The sequence below is a fragment of the Eubalaena glacialis genome, chromosome 13, assembly GCF_028564815.1.
Source record: "Eubalaena glacialis isolate mEubGla1 chromosome 13, mEubGla1.1.hap2.+ XY, whole genome shotgun sequence".
Taxonomy (NCBI): Eukaryota; Metazoa; Chordata; class Mammalia; order Artiodactyla; family Balaenidae; genus Eubalaena; species Eubalaena glacialis.
Window position 1 is genome coordinate 22487604 of NC_083728.1, and position 19230 is coordinate 22506833.

At 37.1% G+C, this 19230-nt stretch overlaps 1 protein-coding gene across 1 annotated transcript in view; it reads right to left on the minus strand.

Moving 5' to 3' along the window:
- Nucleotides 1-19230, minus strand: part of CTNNBL1 (catenin beta like 1) — a 171776-nt gene that overhangs the window by 88506 nt on the left and 64040 nt on the right. Inside the window, exons 7-10 of the mRNA XM_061207964.1 lie at nucleotides 19038-19129; nucleotides 10953-11025; nucleotides 10657-10715; nucleotides 9043-9191 (exon numbers count right to left, since the gene is read on the minus strand). Of these exons, the coding sequence (XP_061063947.1) occupies nucleotides 9043-9191; nucleotides 10657-10715; nucleotides 10953-11025; nucleotides 19038-19129 (373 nt within the window). The remainder of the gene's footprint in view (nucleotides 1-9042; nucleotides 9192-10656; nucleotides 10716-10952; nucleotides 11026-19037; nucleotides 19130-19230) is intronic.

Genomic DNA, 19230 nt, shown 5'->3' on the forward strand with positions numbered 1-19230 from the left:
ACAATGGAATATTACTCAGCCATAAAAAGGAATGAAATTGGGTCATTTGTAGAGATGTGGATGAATCTAGAGACTTTCATACAGAGTGAAGTAAGTCAGACAGAGAAAAACAAATACTGCATATTAACGCATATATGTGGAACTTCGAAAAATGGTACAGATGAACTGGTTTACAGGGCAGAAATTGAGACACAGATGTAGAGAACAAACGTATGGACACCGAGGGGGGAAAGCAGTGGCGGGTGGGGGTGGTGGTGTGATGAATTGGGAGATTGGGATTGACATGTATACACTGATGTGTATAAAATGGATGACTAATAAGAACCTGCTGTATAAAAAAATAAATAAAATAAAATTCAAAAAAAAAAAACCTATAAGATACTGATGAATGAAATGAAAGATGACATAAACAGATGGAGAGATACCATGTTCTTGGATTGGAAGAATCAATATTGTGAAAATGACTATACTACCCAAAGCAATCTACAGATTCAATGCAATCCCTATCAAATTATCAATGGCATTTTTCACAGAACTAGAACAAAAAATTTTACAATTTGTATGGAAACACAAAAGACCTCGAATAGCAAAAGCAATCTTGAGAAACAAAAATGGAGCTGGAGGAATCAGGCTCCCTGACTTCAGACTATACTACAAAGCTATAGTAATCAAGACAGTATAGTACTGGCACAAAAAAAGAACTATAGATCAATGGAACAGGACAGAAAGTCCAGAGATAAACCCACACACCTATGGTCACCTAATCTATGACAAAGAAGGCCAGAATATACAATGGAGCAAAGATAGCCTCTTCAATAAGTGGTGCTGGGAAAATTGGACAGCTACATGTAAAAGAATGAAATTAGAACACTCCCTAACACCATACACAAAAGTAAACTCAAAATGGATTAAAGACCTAAATGTAAGGCCAAACACTATAAAACTCTTAGGGGAAAACATAGGCAGAACACTCCTTGACATAAATTGCAGCAAGATCTTTTTTGACCCACCTCCTAGAGTAATGAGAATAAAAACAGAAATAAACAAATGGGACCTAATTAAACTTAAAAGCTTTTGCACAGTAAAGGAAACCATAAACAAGACAAAAAGACAACCCTCAGAATGGGAGAAAATATTTGCAAATGAATCAACTGACAAAGGATTAATGTCCAAAATACACAAACAGCTCACTCAGCTCAATATCAAAAAAATAAATAACCCAGTTAAAAAATGGGCAGAAGACCTAAAGAGACATTTCTCCAAAGAAGACATACAGATGGACAACAAACACATGAAAAGATGCTCAACATCACTAATTATTAAGGAAATGCAAATCAAAACTACAGTGAGGTATCCCTCACACCAGTCAGAACGGCCACCATCAAAAAATCTACAAACAATAAATGCTGGAGAGGGTGTGGAGAAAAGGGAACCCTCATGCATTGTTGGTGGGAATGCAAATTGATACAGCCACTATGGAGAACAGTATGGAGATTCCTTAAAAAAACTAAAAATAGAACTGCCACATGACCCAGCATATACCCAGAGAAAACCATAATTCAAAAAGACACATGCACCCCAATGTTCATTGCAGCACTATTTACAATAGCCAGGACATGGAAGCAACCTAAATGTCCATCAACAGAGGAATGGATAAAGAAGATGTGGTACATATATACAATGGAATATTACTCAGCCATAAAAAGGAACGAAATTGGGTCATTTGTAGAGACGTGGATGGCTCTAGAGACTGTCATACAGAGTGAGGTAAGTCAGAAAGAGAAAAACAAATACTGTATATTAATGCATGTATGTGAAGCCTAGAAAAATGGTACAGATGAACTGGTTTGCATGGCAGAAATAGAGACACAGATGCAGAGAACAAACGTATGGACACCAAGGGGGGAAAGTGGTCGGGGGGTGGTGGTGGTGGGATGAATTGGGAGATTGGGATTGACATATATACACTAATATGTATAAAATGGATAACTAATAAGAACCTGCTGTATAAAAAAATAAATAAAATTCAAAAATTCAAAAAAAAGGATTATAAAAGAGACGTAAAGAGGTGAAAATGAAAAAGATGAAATGAAATGGAAGATATAGAAAAGAATGATACAAATACAAGGACAACATATTAATAAACTTGAAAGTCTATGTAATTGAAAATTTCTAGGAAAATATAAAGTATCAAATTGTCTCTAAAAATCAGAACATTGATGAAAGAAATCAAAGACCTAAGTAAATGAAGAAGTATACCACGTTCATGGATTGGATGACTCATTATTGCAAAGATGTCCATCCTCCCCAAAAGAACCTATAGATTCAATATGATACCAATCAAAACCCCAGCAGAGTTTTTCTAGAAATTAACAGGCTGATTCTAAAATTTATACAGAAAGACAAAGAAACTAAAGAACTAGAATAGTTAAAACAATCTTTAAAAAGACATTAAGTCAGAGGATTCACACCATGTAATTTCCAGACTTAACCATAAAGTCAAAATAGGGTTGTGTTGGCAAAAAGATAGATACACAGATCAATGGAGCAGAATAGAAAGCACAGAAATAGACCCACACATATATAATTGATTTCTGACAAAGGTGTAAAGGCAATTAAATGGAACGTGGACAGTCTTTGCAATAAATGGTGCCAGAACTGGACATCTATATGCAAAAATAATAAATAAAACCAAGAACCTCAATTCATACCTAACACTACATATAAAAATTAACTTAAAATGGATCACAGACCCATAAATGCCTAAAACTGAAAGTTGTAAAAGAAAATATGAAAGGAACACTTTGAGACCTTGGGTTAGACAAACACAGTTTATATACCATAGCAAAAGCACAATTTAAAAAATATTTTTTACAAATTAGACTTTATCAAAGTAAAACATTTGCTCTTTAAAAGACACTGCTAAAAAATGAAAAGGCAAGCCACAGACTAGGAAAACAATATTTCTAAAACATGTACCTGACAAAGACTTCTATCTAGAGTAAAGAACACTTAAAACTCAATAAGACAACCCAAATAAAATTTAGACAAAAGGTCTGAACAAAGGTTTGACTTTAACAAAAGATATAAGAAAGGTCAATATGAACATGAAAAGATGCTCAACAACATGAGTAATCAGTTATATGCAGATTAAAGCCACAATGCACACTCACTCAAAGGGCTAAAACTAAAATCTGACAATACCAGGTATTAAGGAGGATACAGAGCAACTGGAGTTCTCATGCCTTCCTGGTAGGGATATAAAATGATACAATCATTTTGGGAAACAACTTGGTAGTTTCTAATAGTAAATTTTTATTTAATATATGACTCACTCATTCCACTCCCAGGTATTTACCCAAGAGAAATGAAAATATATGTTTATCCAAAGACTTTTAAGCAGCTTTATTCACAACAGCAAAACAATGGAAACAACCCAAATGTCTACAACAGGTGAATAAATAAACAAACTGATATGCTGGAATGCAGAAATATAATTGAATACTACCAAGCATAAAAAAAGAATCACACTACTGATACATGCAAAATAAATGAACCTCAAAAACAACCTGTTGAGTTAAATAAGCTAAACAAAACACATACTGTATGATTCTATTTATATGAAATTCTAGAATGACAATGTTTGACTGGGGTCAAAGGTGGATTGGTGGGAAGTGATTGCAAAAGGGATCAAGGAAATTTTGGAGGGTGATAAAAATGATCTACATATGCATTGTCCGATATCATAGCCACTAGCCACATGTAGCCACTGAGCATCTGAAATATAGCTAAATTTCAGATTTAAATTGAGGAGCTAAAATTTAAATTTAATTTAAATAAATTTAAGTTTAAAAATTGATACTTGATTCAGTTATTGGGAAACAGTTAAGTATGTTTAGAGAAACCTAAGTATGGGAATCTACTTTTTCAACTGTAAATTTTATGAAATCTAAATACAAATTAAGTAATGTAATGAAAATTTAGCATTGAATTCAGATGTTAATGTAAAATACACACTGGATTTTAAAGACTTAGTAGGAAAAAATAATGCAAAATGGCTTAATAATATTTTTTATTGATTACATGTTGAATTGATTTATAATATACGGCATTAAATAAAACCCATTATTTTGTTTCTTTTAAACTTTTTACTGTGGCTACTACAAAATATAAAACTATGTATTGCCAACTGAAAGTTGTCACTTGCCATCTGCCTCTACAAGGATTAGGTCACTAACCACAGCAGTCGCTGACCTTCAACACACCCTGAAAGGAGTTCAGGGTGGAGATATCAGGAATGAGGCACACTGTGCTCTGGCAAGAACTGGCAGAACAGGCCTCCAGAGAGTTAGGTATTTTCAGAAGATTTTTTGTTGTTGTTGAAGTATAGTTGATTTACAATGTCGTGTTAGTTGCAGGTGTACAGCAAAGTGATTCAGCTCCATTATAGATTCTTTTCCATTACAGGTCATTACAAAATATCAAATACAGTTCCCTGTGCTATACATTAGGTCCTTGTTGTTTATCTATTTTATATATAGTAGTGCGTATGTGTTAATCCCAAACTCCTAATTTATCTCTCCTCCCAACCCTTTCCCCTTTGGTAACCATAAGTTTGTTTTCTATGTCTGTGAGTCTATTTATGTTTTGTAAATAAGTTCATTTATATCATTTTTTTAGATTCTACATATAAGTGACATCATATGATATTTGTCTTTCTCTGTCTGACTGAGTTCACTTAGTATGATAATCTCTAGGTCCATCCATGTTGCTGCAAATGGCAATATTTTATTCTCTTTTATAGTTGAATAATATTTCATTGTATATATATATATATATATATATATATATATATATATATATATATATATATATATATATACAGCATCTTCTTTATCCATACATCTGTTGATGGACACTTAAGTTACTTGCATGTCTTGGCTATTGTAAATAGTGCTGCTATGAACACTGGAATGCATGTATCTTTTCAGATTACAGTTTTCCTCTTTTCTGGATATATGCCCAGGAGTGGGACTACTGGGTCATATGGTAACTCTATTTTTAGTTTTTTAAGGAACTTCCATACTGTTCTCCACAGTGGCTCCACCAATTTACATTCCTACTAACAGTGTAGGAGGGTTCCCTTTTCTCCACACCCTCTCTGCATTTATTATTTGTAGACTTCTTGATGATGGCCATGCTGACTGGTGTGAGCTGATGCCTCATTTTAGTTTTGACTTGCATTTCTCTAATAATAGCAATGTTGAACATCTTTTCATGTGCCTGTTGGCTATCTGTATGTCTTCTTTGGAAAAATGTCTATTTAGGTCTTCTGTCCAATTTCTGATTGGGTTGTTTTTTTGATATTGAGCAGTATGAGCCGTTTGTATATTTTGGGAATTAAGCCCTTGTCTGTCACATCGTTTCCAAATATTTTCTCCCATTCCGGAGGTTGTCTTTTCATTTTATTTATGGTTTCCTTTGCTGTGCAAAAGCTTATATGTTTGATTAGGCCCCATTTGTTTACTTTTGCTTTTATTTCTTTTGCCTTGGGAGACTGACCTAAGACAACATTGTTATGATTTATGTCAGAAATGTTTTGCCTATGTTCTCTTCCAGGAGTTTTATGGTGTTGTGTCTTATATTTAATTCTTTAAGCCATATTGAGTTTATTTTTGCGTATGGTGGAAGGGCAGGAGACAATTTTATGAGCCTAATTTCTTGCAACCTCTCATATCTAGAAAAACAGTAAAATCATTAATCTGCTCCTCGTGACTAGCAGCAACCCTCTGCCGAAATGTGTGCTTGATTGCATGTATTCCCCTTCACCAAAATCATATATGTACTGACCTCCCCCTTTACCTCTTCAGAGCAGTTCCTCAGAGCTATCAGAGAGGCTGTCTCCCAGGCTACAGTCCTCATTTTGCCCCAAATAAAACTTAACTCACAACTCTCATGTTGTGCATTCTTTTCAGTCAGCAGTATCTTGCATCTTCATTATGGTGAAAACAAAGGTATACACATTTGTCAAAATTAAAATTAGTGTTTGACTGCATATAAATTATGCCTCAATAAAGGTGATAAAACTATTAAATTGGGTAGTATTGGGTTGGCCAAAAAGTTCGTTCGGGTTTTCTGTACAATGTGACAGAAAACCCGAACGAACTTTTTGGCCAACCCAATATATATGTATGTGTGATAATTTGTGCATATAAATGTACAAATGACTATCTTGTTGGTGACCTTTCCTTATCAATAATCAGAAACATAAAAAAAAAATTCTGTGGACATGCAAAATTAACTGTTCCTCTCAATAGTTAACACATTAAATTATATTACGGTTATTTAATGTTGGCCTCCATCACTAGCAACTGAGTTTCTTGAAGGCAGGAATCCTGTCTTGTTCATGTCCGTATAAGCCTAGCACTTAACACAGTAAGTTAACATAGCACTTTACCAATGTTTTAAGAACTGCTGAACTGTCCCAGCCAATTTATATATATAGTCTAATACCCACAAAGATCCCTGCAAATTTGGCATTATTACTCCCATTTTTCATATGAAAAAAGTGAGGGTCAGAGGACAGAAAGCTTAGAGTAACTCACCAAATATCCAGAACCAGTAAGTGAAAGAACTATGTTCCAAACCCACATTTGCCTCAACTCCAAAGACCATTCTTCCACACTACACCATACTGCCACCTCTCCAGGTGGCCATTTCATAACTGTTTGATGAACGCCTAAATCAAAATAAAGATTAGTATTTAGCGGCAATGGAAGCACAGAAATTTTCCTGAACTTCTAGTGTTACAGCTTTATAGTCTTCGAATGGGTTCCCTTGAGACAGAGAGCAACTTGGCAGCTCTTGCTAGAAGATCAGGAAGGATGAATCTAGTAGGAAAAAAAATTCCCTCCCAATTAAACTTTCCATTTGGGAGTCTGAAGAAGAAAAATAACACAGAACAAAGAGCATAGGAAAGAGAAAAAAAGAAATGCTGAATCTGCTAATATAGTTAATTAATGTGAAAGAATTAATCTAACAGTAACTTCACCATTCAAAAATGAAAAGTCAGGAGATCCTACAAAGGTACAGTTTCTAAGTCTTTTGGAGCTCCTTTTTAATTAGGCTCCCAGAATCTCAGCATTCCTGTTTGAATAATCCATATTTCTGGTTATTTATTCAGCTCCCCACTGCTGCACATTTACAAGCCATATGCTACAGGAATACATCACCTCATATTTGCACTCAAATATCCAAAGACACTGGCAGTTCAGACCTTTAAGAAGCTTAGAGAAAAGTCCCTGCAGAGTATAGTTTTAAGGTTAGAAGGTCCAGGAAGCCAAATGCATCTTCTTTATATGCTATTTGCTTGAGAGAAGGTGGGTCATTTCAACAAAAGGACAGGCAATTAGAAGGGTAAAGGAGATAAACAAACAAAAGACTCAAGAGAGTAAAGCTAGCAAAAATCAGCTGAACACTAAAGGCCTCTGAATAATTCCAATGCCCCTCTCTGCACTTTAAAATAAATTTTTAAAAACAGTTCCACAAAGGAAGATTCTTCAATCAATCTAAGGTCTGGTACACACCGGACAAACCAAGAGGTCTACTGTGCCCCTGGGCCTACACAAACCTTTAAAGAGGAGAGGTTTTAGTAACATATACCTTGATAATCTTAAATACAAAAATAGTTTAAACACAAAAATTTGTAGAATTTGTCATTGGAGAATTTTTTATAACAACAAAACATTGGAAATACCCTCAATATCAATAACAAAGGAAGACTAAGTTATATTCCCTTCGAGTCCATTATTCAGTTATTGAAAACTCTCATGAAGGTTATGTCAAAACATGGGAAACAGCATGTTAAGTTCAAACAAACAAACAAACAAAAAACAGTATAGAAAATTACATGTGTGGTAGGCCTAAAAAGCTGTTAAAAAGAACAAAATTATGGGAAAAAAGACTACAAGGAATATGCATCCAAAGTTGGGCTGTGTTCAAGTGACAGAGCTGTTTTTTAGCTTCTTGGAGGCAGGAATCCTGTCCTCCAATTCTGTATAAGCCAAGCACTTAACATAGTACCTTATAAGTCCTACTACTAACAGTAGTTTTGCATGTCTATATTCTAAGCTATCAAATTTATTAAAAATTTTTTTCCATGAAATAAATTAACAGAATTTTCAGTGTACCTGAATATGTTTCAAGACAGCAGACTCTGGCTCAATTTCTTAAAGAATAATCCCATGATTAGAGTCTCTAGCATCTCTCAATTGAAAAAACTGACCATTGATACTACAACCCCTTCTCTGGTTACCCCTTCACACCATTTCTCTATTTCCCTTCCAAGCCAGATTTCTCAAAAGAGTTATCCATGACAAGCTATCTCCCATTTACTTCCAACTTTAGGATTCTGTGAATTATACTAACATATTTACTATAAATATTTTAAGAAATTAAAGCATAAATAATAAGATATACAAGGAAAGTACTATAAAGAAAAGTTCTAGAACTGTCTTGCACATTTTCATATCTCCTATGCTAGCCACATAGCACATGCACAATGCATTACTGAAAATAACACATAATGAAAAATATGTATAAGAGAAAAATATGAATTATATTCTGCTGTCAATAAAAATATGGACAAACATATGGCATAGACAGGTCTATGTGGAATATAAAGAAAACTGGGCTAAGTTTAGAAATTAACATAGGATATGCTGAGAAGTTAACGACTAGATTTCCCAAAACCAACACACTATAAGGAGGAGCAAAAAAAAATTTCCCTTTGATGGAGTGGTCCTATTACCAAATGACACACAAATGACATAGGGCACAAACAGACTGAAATATACTTTTTATTCATCCAATCTAACTTTAGAAAAGACCATACACACACTTGAAGACTTTACTGTTTTATATATCGAGGAAACTCAATGGAATAAAAGACCATAGCTACATGTTCTTGAATCCAGGCTAACAGTGAGGAGTTGGGCAAAAAAAGATGGAGAGCTAGGAGATAACAGGAGATAAGAAGCATACCTTAGCATGAGATTCATCAGTTGAAGACCCTCACCCTTCAGGAAGCGCTCACGATTGGAACTGAGCATTAGGCAGGAACAGAGTGAATCAAACAGATTCTCCATCATCTCCTGCTCCTCGGCTGTGCTAGGATTGTGTCTTTTAAACACCTGTCAAGTAAAGATATCAGAAAGCACAGAACCATAAGAGAATGCCTTTTCATCAACCAGCACTCAACAGTTTCCAAAGCCTATCTACTCCAAAAACCCTACAACTGAGCAAACAGAAGCTTACCAAACAAAATTCTCATCAGTTTCCATTATAGAGAAACTGGGCTTTCTGATGCACAGGTTAAATAAATGGCTATCAGTTCATGCAAAAAACCAGAACACTCAACTGACCACTGAGTCCATGAATAACTGATAGTTCCAAGGAGGCAATTTAACAAAAACCAACAAAACCTTTTCATTGTGAAATATATTAACATGTAGAAAATTCTATAAAAGACAAGTATAGCTAAATGAATAAGGTGAACACCCCTGAAACCAGCATCCAGATCAAGAAACAACTTTGCCAGCTACCCCCCAAAGCCCTCCACTTGCCCTACCTAACCACATTTCTTTCCCTTCTAAAAGAAACCACAGTCCTGAAGGGCAAATCTTGGCTCAATATAAGGAACAGTTTCCTAACCATCAGGGCTACTGAACTGCCTCATAGACTAGTTGTGGCTCTAAATCATGGGAACAGCGAAAAGCAGTTTTATCTTTGCCAGAAATATATGGCATGTTAAGAGGAAAGCCTTTTAACAGTGTATGCGTACCCATACAGTCTACTACAAAATGATCAATAATCTTGCGGGAACAGGACTAAGCACTTTCCCAGAATTGGGAACAGATTCACGTTTCAAAGCTCTATTTTTTGGGGTGGAGGCCAAGCCACTCAGGCTGCTGGCACCAAGACGAAAGCTGTATGCAAACTGACATCTCAGACACTCCCAACACTCTTAAGATTTTATCCAAATGATCTATTTTCAGTCCTGGTTTTGGAATAGCACAGATGAGATCTGTTAGAAAAAAAATCTTAACAGTATTTTCAGAATGCCAGTAGAACAACATTTCAACAGGATTTACATTTCTTACAACGAGCAAAATGGCAATTTCTATTTTCCAGCCTCCAGTGCCACATCCTTCCCTATCCTCCTCTCTGACCTCTATCCCATTGTATTGGAACTTGTACTCCTGAAGCTTATCTGAATCCTAAATGAATAGACTCCAATTTAGTGGCAGACTGACAGGAAAGCAAGTGAATAATCTTGGGAGTGGGTCAACTAAAAATAATTTGGCATTCTTGGCTCAAGAATATACACTTAAGCAGGAAGCACACCTCTTTTGTATTGATAAATATCAGAAGACTGAGAAAGTCCACACCAGATACACAGTGATATCTGGTCATAAAGAGCTAATGACTAAGAAAAGGAGGCAAACCATGTACCTCCAATGTGACCTCAAACCTGCCAACACACTCCATATGGCTTGCATCACATGGCTTATTCCTTCCAACAATTTCCAGCTCCACCTCCCATTTAAAGCAAGCCATGTATCTTCACGGCAGACAGGAAGCATAAGAATTACTCACGGATAACTGCTGAAGAAGCACATCGATTCCGTCCAGTTCCCCAAGCAATTCCCTGTTTTCTAAAAGGGGAAAAAAATAGAAGGAGAAAAAAAAAATGAAGCTAACTGTCAGATTTTACAGCCGTCTAACACTGATACATCAGCAAACAAAATCAATACAGCTTGACAGAGTACAAAAGCTGCAGAGAGCGAGAGGGAGAGCAAGGGGATGCCAAAGGCAAGAGAGCTTGCTGTCATGATCTGAAACAAGCCTGGCTCCTATCCTAACAGAATATCAATACCGAGAGGGAGCCTTACCATCATTGTCCTGGAGCAATATGGCCAGCACTTCACTACAATACAGTTTGTTGGCATCAAAAGGCATCTTTGCCTGTTGGGAAATAGGAGAAACGAGAAAAACGTTAAGGGGCCTTGCTTCCTTCCCCAGGACAAATTTTTTCACAAGTACTAGGATCCGAGTTAGAGAGAAGCAGAAGTTAGAAAGGGAAAGGGCAGGTTAAGGGTAAAAAAAAAGTCTGCCTCTGCTCTCAAGAGACAAGACTCAAGCACTGCATAGTAAAACCATAAACAGTAGATGTACACAACAGCTCTCACACTCCTAAAGCCCAGGTGCAAATGTCACCTCCTCTGTGAAGCCTTCCCAAATTCCCCATTTTGAGTCTAGGGACTATTGTCTAGCACATAATACATACTCAAATGTGAACTAGATAAATGATTGAAAGTTTTGAACATTTAAGACTAAAATCCATCATGAAGCTTCATTCACAAGTTACAATCATAAAATTAGGCTGTAAATTAGCTGATAGATGATCAGAGAAGCTGAAAAGAAAGCAAGCTCTTGTTTTGATTAGTTGAATGTCTTTATAACAAAGTAGTTCCTTTTGGATTTTTTTTTTTAAATGCTTAAAATTTAATTTGAAATCATAAACCTATCTGCTCGTGGGCCATAATCTGTCTACTATTTAAAAAGGAAACCACATTAAATATGCAGAAATGTGTTAATATTTTAATACCCAAATTACTACCCACAATTCTTTCCCTGCTGCATGCTCTGCAGGGAAATTTGAAATGAAACTGGTCCATTGTTACGTCATTTAAAAAATTACACTGAATTAAAGTTAAGAGGAGACACATCTACTGCAGAGCCTATTTTTCATGGTCATCCACATTGTTGCCCCAGTAGTGAGACTCAAGTGCCTCATCATTTACAATGCCCCTTGGATAAAGGTACACAGAGAGGAGCGCAAGCCTCATCGATGTGTTTTTATTTACCACACCCTTGATCCTTAAAATGCAGCCACAAAGACCATGACTGTTAATCAGCAGCAGCCTTGCTACCTATCCAGGTTTTTGAACTAACAAATAATTACTGTACCTGGAAAGGACAGGTGAAGTGTTTATACTGAAGCTAATACCTCCATCCCCTTAGCGCCATTCACAGCTCTGTTTGGACACTGATTCTGCACTTAAGAAGGAAGAGTGGCCCCTAATGAAGCAACACCCGGCATCTTTTCAGTTCTCTCTGCATGTCTTCCCCATCAAGCCTAAGTGCACCCCATAGGGTTTCAGAAGGCTGACCAGGTATGACCCATCTTAGGTTAAAAGATCTGTAAATACAAGGTCTTATGTGTGCTGACTGCAAGTTATGCTCCCTGGGCAAGCTTAAGTCCTTGTTTCAAGAAATTCAGTACAACAACCAGGGTTTAAATGCAATCTGTGGCATTTTTCACTTTAAGAAAAACAGTTTTATACAAATCAAAATACAAAAGTGAAAAGCCAAGGGGTGAGCATGTCTATCAGAATGAAGGATTCGCTAATAAAATCACTTACTCAAATGATTTAAGTTCAAGTATTGCTAGTTTAAATTATTTAAGCCACACCAACTTATATGCAGCTTTTTAAGGGTCAGGATTCTTGTTGCAAACAAGATACACTCAACTGAAAGAAGCCGAAAGACATCAGGCCACTAGAGCAATAGCCTTTCTGTGGTTCCAATGCCTCTTGTCTTTCATTTGATTTTATAAACTCCTGTCTCTAAGGTAGGAGAGAGGTTTCCTCTTTTTTTCCAACAAATATTTATTGGGCACCTGCTATATGCTAGACACAAAATTGAACGTGATAGCAAACAGAGGTGAATTTGAAATGAAACTGGTCCATTGTTACGTCATTTAAAAAATTACACTGAATTAAAGTTAATTTTATCAAGTAATACATTTACGTTAAAAAAAAAAAAAAGGACATGAACCTGGGATGAGACATACCTAGATTTAACTCATAAGCATGTACTACCTATGTGACACTAAGTCTGCAGTTCCCAAACTGTGTGCCAAGGTACCTGGGACATCATATTGAATTCACAGGGGATTGCAAGGATTTACAGGATTTCCAAGAAAAGCACAGTGACATCTCACATCTGCTGATTAGTGAGCACGTTAACCACTAGCTTCAGGTACATTTCTTTTTTTTTTTTTCTTAACATCTTTATTAGAGTATAATCGCTTTACAATGGTGTGTTAGTTTCTGCTTTATAACAAAGTGAATCAGTTATACATATACATACGTCGCCATACCTCTTCCCTCTTGCATCTCCCTCCCTCCCACCCTCCCTATCCCACCCCTCTAGGTGGTCACAAAGCACCAGCTCATCTCCCTGTGCTATGCGGCTGCTTCCCACTAGCTATCTATTTTACATTTGGTAGTGTATATATGTCCATGCCACTCTCCCATTTTGTCCCAGCTTACCCTTCCCCCTCCCCGTATCCTCAAGTCCATTCTCTAGTAGGTCTGCGTCTTTATTCCCGTCTTGCCCCTAGGTTCTTCTGACCGTTTTCTTTTTTTTTTTTTAGATTCCATATATATGTGTTAGCATATGGTATTTGTTTTTCTCTTTCTGACTTACTTCACTCTGTATGACAGTCTCTAGGTCCATCCACCTCACTACAAATAACTCAGTTTCGTTCCTTTTTATGGCTGAGTAATATCCCACTGTATATATGTGCCACATCTTCTTTATCCATTCATCTGTTGAGGGACACTTAGGTTGCTTCCATGTCCTGGCTATTGTAAATAGAGCTGCAATGAACATTTTGGTACATGTCTCTTTTTGAATTATGTACATTTCTTTTGATGACATCTTTTCTTTGTGAAGCTGGGTTTGGGTGGTTGCTGTGATAAAAGAACTATGTGAAAATCAATGTGGAACAGGAATGAAGATGGTTGTGTTCAATCTGATTCCAAGGTTTTAGAAGTTGTGTAGTACAACTATACAAGAGGCACACACATCTACTGGTAAGTAATTGTGGTATTTAAGAATGAAATAAAAAATATATTTTATTTTAATTCATGCATATTATTTTTTTGAACAGCTACTAAAGTCTTAGGACATAAATATGTATTAAATTTGTTTGGACCTAACTACTTTAAATGGGACTGGTAGGTCCTTTTTGGCATAGAACCCTGTAAAAACAAAATTACTGAGATACTGATGGCACCATAAATTAAGAATGTTCATCTATGACCGAAGTAACATTTCCTGGTCTCAAGTTTCTTTATCTGTAAAACGGAAACAATAAAATAACATCTTCCTTGGAGAGTTACTCTGAGAATTAAATAATATGGAAGTACCTAATACATAATAGTTGCTGTTAAGTTTTTCTGATGATTGGGATCAGAAATATCCAGGTTAGAATCTCAGTTCTAACAGTTACCAGCTATGTGATCTTGGCCAAACTACTCTGCCCCTCTAACCTGATTGATAGCTCTTATGTTGAGTGAAACTGGGCTAGATGGGAAAGCAGGAGACTAATCTTTCATGCCTAGCCAAAAACAAAAGTCACCAAGGAAGTTTTACTTCTGTCTAAATCTCAGCCAGAGATGACAGCCTCCAAGCCTGCAAAATACCAAACTGCCAAATTACAAGGACATTTAGTCAAAATCAGGAGGAAGGAGAATTCATTTAGCAGGTATAGTCTCTTGGATTTTGCAAAGTTAGTCAATGGGAGTTGGAGCTTTGGGGGCTCTCTTCTATCCAGGAGCCTGGTGATCCTAAATCTTTCAGCTGTCAGAGTAATTACAGAGTCAAGCATAGGTTTGTACTCAGCATGTACTGGCCTTGAATAAAATTAAACTTCACCTTTTTGGGAGCTGCTGCTTTTTTGGAAAGTACAAGACATTTATGCTACCACCCACAGCCAGAAGCTGCAGATTATTTCTGCAGCTCACCTCTGGTACCTGGAACACATGGGGCAGGTTCAGACACAGCTACAGCCCTGGACAATAGTCAAAGCAGATTGTGCCCTACAAAAATCCCATCTCCTGGTCATAAGAGGCTACAGACGTAGCATCAACCAGTTGTACATGTAGTATAACATAGCCAATTCTCAATTCATTAGCTCAAACGCCAAACATTGCAACTGTTTTTGAAGCAATGATTTAATTGGGAAACAAAAAGGAATCTCAATTTTGTTTCTTTGGAAAAGAAAAAAGTTTTGGTGTTATTTTCTATAGTACACGATATCCTAATAAGTTTGTATTCCCCATTAAAAAGTGAACTATGGTGCAGTGTCTCTCATACTACTGTTATCTGCTTACCTGTTAAACCATTTAATGTAATCCTCCGCAATGGGTTTTATCCTTATTAGCAGCACAAATGAGTGAGGTTTCATTTAGTGAATGAAGAAATCCACGAGTATCTCTGTATACTGCTAGGCTACCAGTACATAAAGGAGACTCACCAATGTGCCACTCACTTAGTTACTCAAGGACTACTGAATAAACAGGGGATGATCAGTTAAATAGCAGGGTTTTATCAAGCAATGTAAACATAAGTACTCTAGGATGGGGGTTCTCAGACTTCAGCATGCATCAGAATCACCTGGAGGGCTTGTTAAAACACAGATTGCTGGCTCCACCCCAAGCTGGGCAGATTTAATGAGTCTGGGGTGGGTTCAAGAATTTGCATTTCCAACAAGTTGCCAGGTAATTTTGATGCTCCCCATTGGGAACCACACCCTGAGAACAATCGGGAGGAGATGCACATATGATGGAGTCCCAGTCCTTGCTCTTAAGGAGTTTAAGGACATTGGGAGAAAGACAAGGAGCACACATAAAAAGAGGAAAGTCTGCCAGGTGATGAAGAAAAGATGTTCCATGAGGGTAAGGGTCACACAGTTATAGGCATATGTTACAACCCAGATCTGCTAACTCCCAGAAGAGAACCAGTAGAAAAAAAATAAAATGATTGATATTCAGAAAAGAAAGAGGGCAATATGGGCTGGGGGCAAAGTAGTGCTATGGAAAGGGTGCATGAAGAAAGTCTGGAGGCTTGGGTTTTAATTCTAGCTCTATTTCTAACTAGCTGCATGAATTTGGGCAAGGCACTTAATCTCTACAGGTCTTGATTTTTAATTTTTTATCTGCAACAGAACTTATAAAATTCCTTTCAGTTCAAAAAATGATGGAGGCAATGTGGAAGAGTAGGGATTTAAGTTGGTTAATGAAGGTGGTGTATAATTTAGAATTACATAGGCAGGAGTCATTCCTGGGGGAAGGGGGAACATGAACAAAGACAGACACAGAGGTCAACACTGTTGACCCTTGTTGACCTTTGCAAAGGGGGTAGGTACAAGAGATGTCTGAACAGTAATAAGGCCAGTGTTTCAAAACTGAGAAATGAAAGGAAAAAGGAAAGAAAAGAAAGATCAGGCCACGTTAAAGGGCCTTGAAAAGTAGGCAGAGATGGTGGGATCTGATGCAGAGGGCAGTAGCATCACTCTAGGAAGGTTCTTGAATAGGGAATGGCATAATGAAAAGGGAGTTTTAAATTAGTTTGGGAGCAGTGCGGAACAAAAATGCTCACATTTCTAGAGACCAGTGGATCTTAGTGAGGGTTGTACATTTATAATCACAGGTGGAACTTCTCTAAAATACACCAAAGACAGAGGCTTGAGACAGTAAGTCTGGGAATCTGTATTTTTAAAAGTTCTACTGGTGAAAGTAAGGATCTGGGTCCAGCACTCATTCTGATTCACCATGATATTTATGATGGTGAAGATTAAAATAAGCACTTTCCTAGATTATGAGAAATAAGAGAAAGGCATTGGTTTTAAAGACATGCCTTCTTACTGGTCTCGCCCTTAAGCAGAACCTTCTTTCATTAATGTTCTGGGCAGCACAGGATTTTTCTAAGGGCACTTGCTTACTAGTAAAATAACCAAATAGCATTTTAATGTTTAGACACCCCAAAACCTTGAAAAACTGTTTCAGAGACAGCAACAAGGCTATTTATGCCTTGAGGATTGCGTAAACACTACGCCTAAAAGGCAAGAGTCAAAAGCTTGCAAGACTACCAAATGGACCTCTTTATTACTCTCATAAGGGTAATGGAATCCAAGCCAAACACCCAAAGGTCTCGATTTCCCTTCCTGTTACTAATTCAAAAAAAGACTGGCAAGTTTAAACACCTTTCAAAAGGCAGAAGAGGCTTTACATTCTGGTTTAATGAAGAATCCCTGATTCAGTATCAAGTCTCAAGTAACTGGGAAAAATTGGTCCTGATTTCAAAAAGACAAAAACTATTGGATTATTTTGTATATTTTAAGGTTAAGGCCCCAACCTATGGCCACCCCATCAACAACTCAGGTCTCTGCCATCTATCCTACCCCCTTAACTCCGTGTTTTACTTTCCTCTCCCCTACTCCTCACCCCCAAAATGTCTCAAGGCTTTGGAGAATAAAGATTTGTTGAATATTGAGGAAAGAAGAAACTGAGGGAGATGTGAAGGTAATTACATGGGGAAACCAAAGGACATCAAAACTCATGAGAGGAGGTCAAAAGGAAGCTGCAAAAATGACAATGAATGAATTAACCAGACCTGATTTTTCCTGAAAGGAAAGGCGAGGGCGAGGGTGTGTGTGTGGGTAGGAAGTTGCAGTCTACTGAACTATGCATTAAGTTTATACTCTGCCAGCAAATGTGCCCATACCCACTGATGATAATATACAGCAGGCTAGCTGAATATCCTCAAGTCATGTTATATAAGTCTATGTTACAGATTTAATGGGAACAAAGGATTAAATAAGAAGGATTGGGGAAGACCTAGACTGTCAGAGAGGGAGGGAACCGTGGGGGCATATGATATCTTAGGCAGAATCTTCTTCCTTAGCCTTACCAAGACAGTGGGGGACAAATCGGACCTGATGCACCTCAGACTTTTCTGCATCTCTATGACACTCTGAAGCACAGCAAGGCCAGGACTACTTAAAGAATCATACCAGCTACAAACACGTCTTCCTCTTTCTCACTGAAAAGTTGGGAACCCTTGCTTGCCGAGATTATTTCAGTAGCACAAAGGCAGTTCCAAACTGCCTTCCATCATACCTCTGGTTAACACTATCCTGAGAGAAGCTCTTACCTCTCCCTTTCCTCATTTACTCTCTGTGACAGCACTAAATGTTAAAAAGATGGTCAAAAGGACTATGCTAAGAAGGAAAGAGAATGAATAATCCAACAGAAATATGAACAAAGGATATAAATAGGAAGCTAAAAGAGATGAATACAAATGGCTAATAAACAACTGAAAGCCAATACACTGTCCTCGATTTTAAAATTCCAAATTAAAATGAAATACCCGTTTTCACTTATCAGATTAACAAAATTTTAAGTTTGGTAATACCCAATGTAGGTAAGGGAAACAGACCCTCTCAACTATTAGATTTTGCAATATCTACCAAAAATGTTAATGCACATATCCTTTGACCTATCAATTCTATTTCTAGGAACTTATCCTGCAAATAAACTAACACTAGCGTTCAAGGAAAAGAAAATGTGCGTGTGTACATGGGGATATTCACTGCAGCATTGTTTTAACAGTGAAAAACTATTATAAACAGGGGAATGGTTAAATTGACTTTGGTACAACCGTAAAATGGAATACTAGGCAGCCATTAGTTCAGCGAAAAGATCAACTTGCAAAAGAAAATAATGTATAATTCTATTTGTGAAACACACACAAACACACACACACTCACATACTCCTATTTACACAGAAAATTTCTGGAAGGATAGATAAAATATTGTTAACAGAGGCTGTCTCTGAGAAGTGGAACTAGAAGGAATCAGCAGAGGAGAACTTTTATTTTCAGTATAAACCTTCTGTACCACATGAATTTCTGTTGACACCATGTTTATATTATTTTCAGGGGCATTAAAGGGTACTTTTAAAACAAACAAAAGAAGAGAAGCAAAGAAAGAGGCAAGAGTTGCCAAAAGATTCCCAAACTAGATCACATAGCCTAGGAATAACAATCTGTGCCGATGACCCAGCATGAGCTGTGCCCAGAGCAGAGAGAGGTTTGAGCTACAGTCCCACAAAGCCAAACTTACCTTCAGCCTCTTCAGCAGCCACTGCAGAAGACCCTGCTGGGCGGCCTCTGTGCACATCTCAGGCCGGAACTCGGCCATGTTCTCTACAATAGCTGAAGGGAGACAGACACCAGTAATTTGGGAGGGCAACTTTGTTTCCATCTTCAACAAGCTTGCTTCCCATGACAGACATTTTATTCCTCTTTCCACTTCC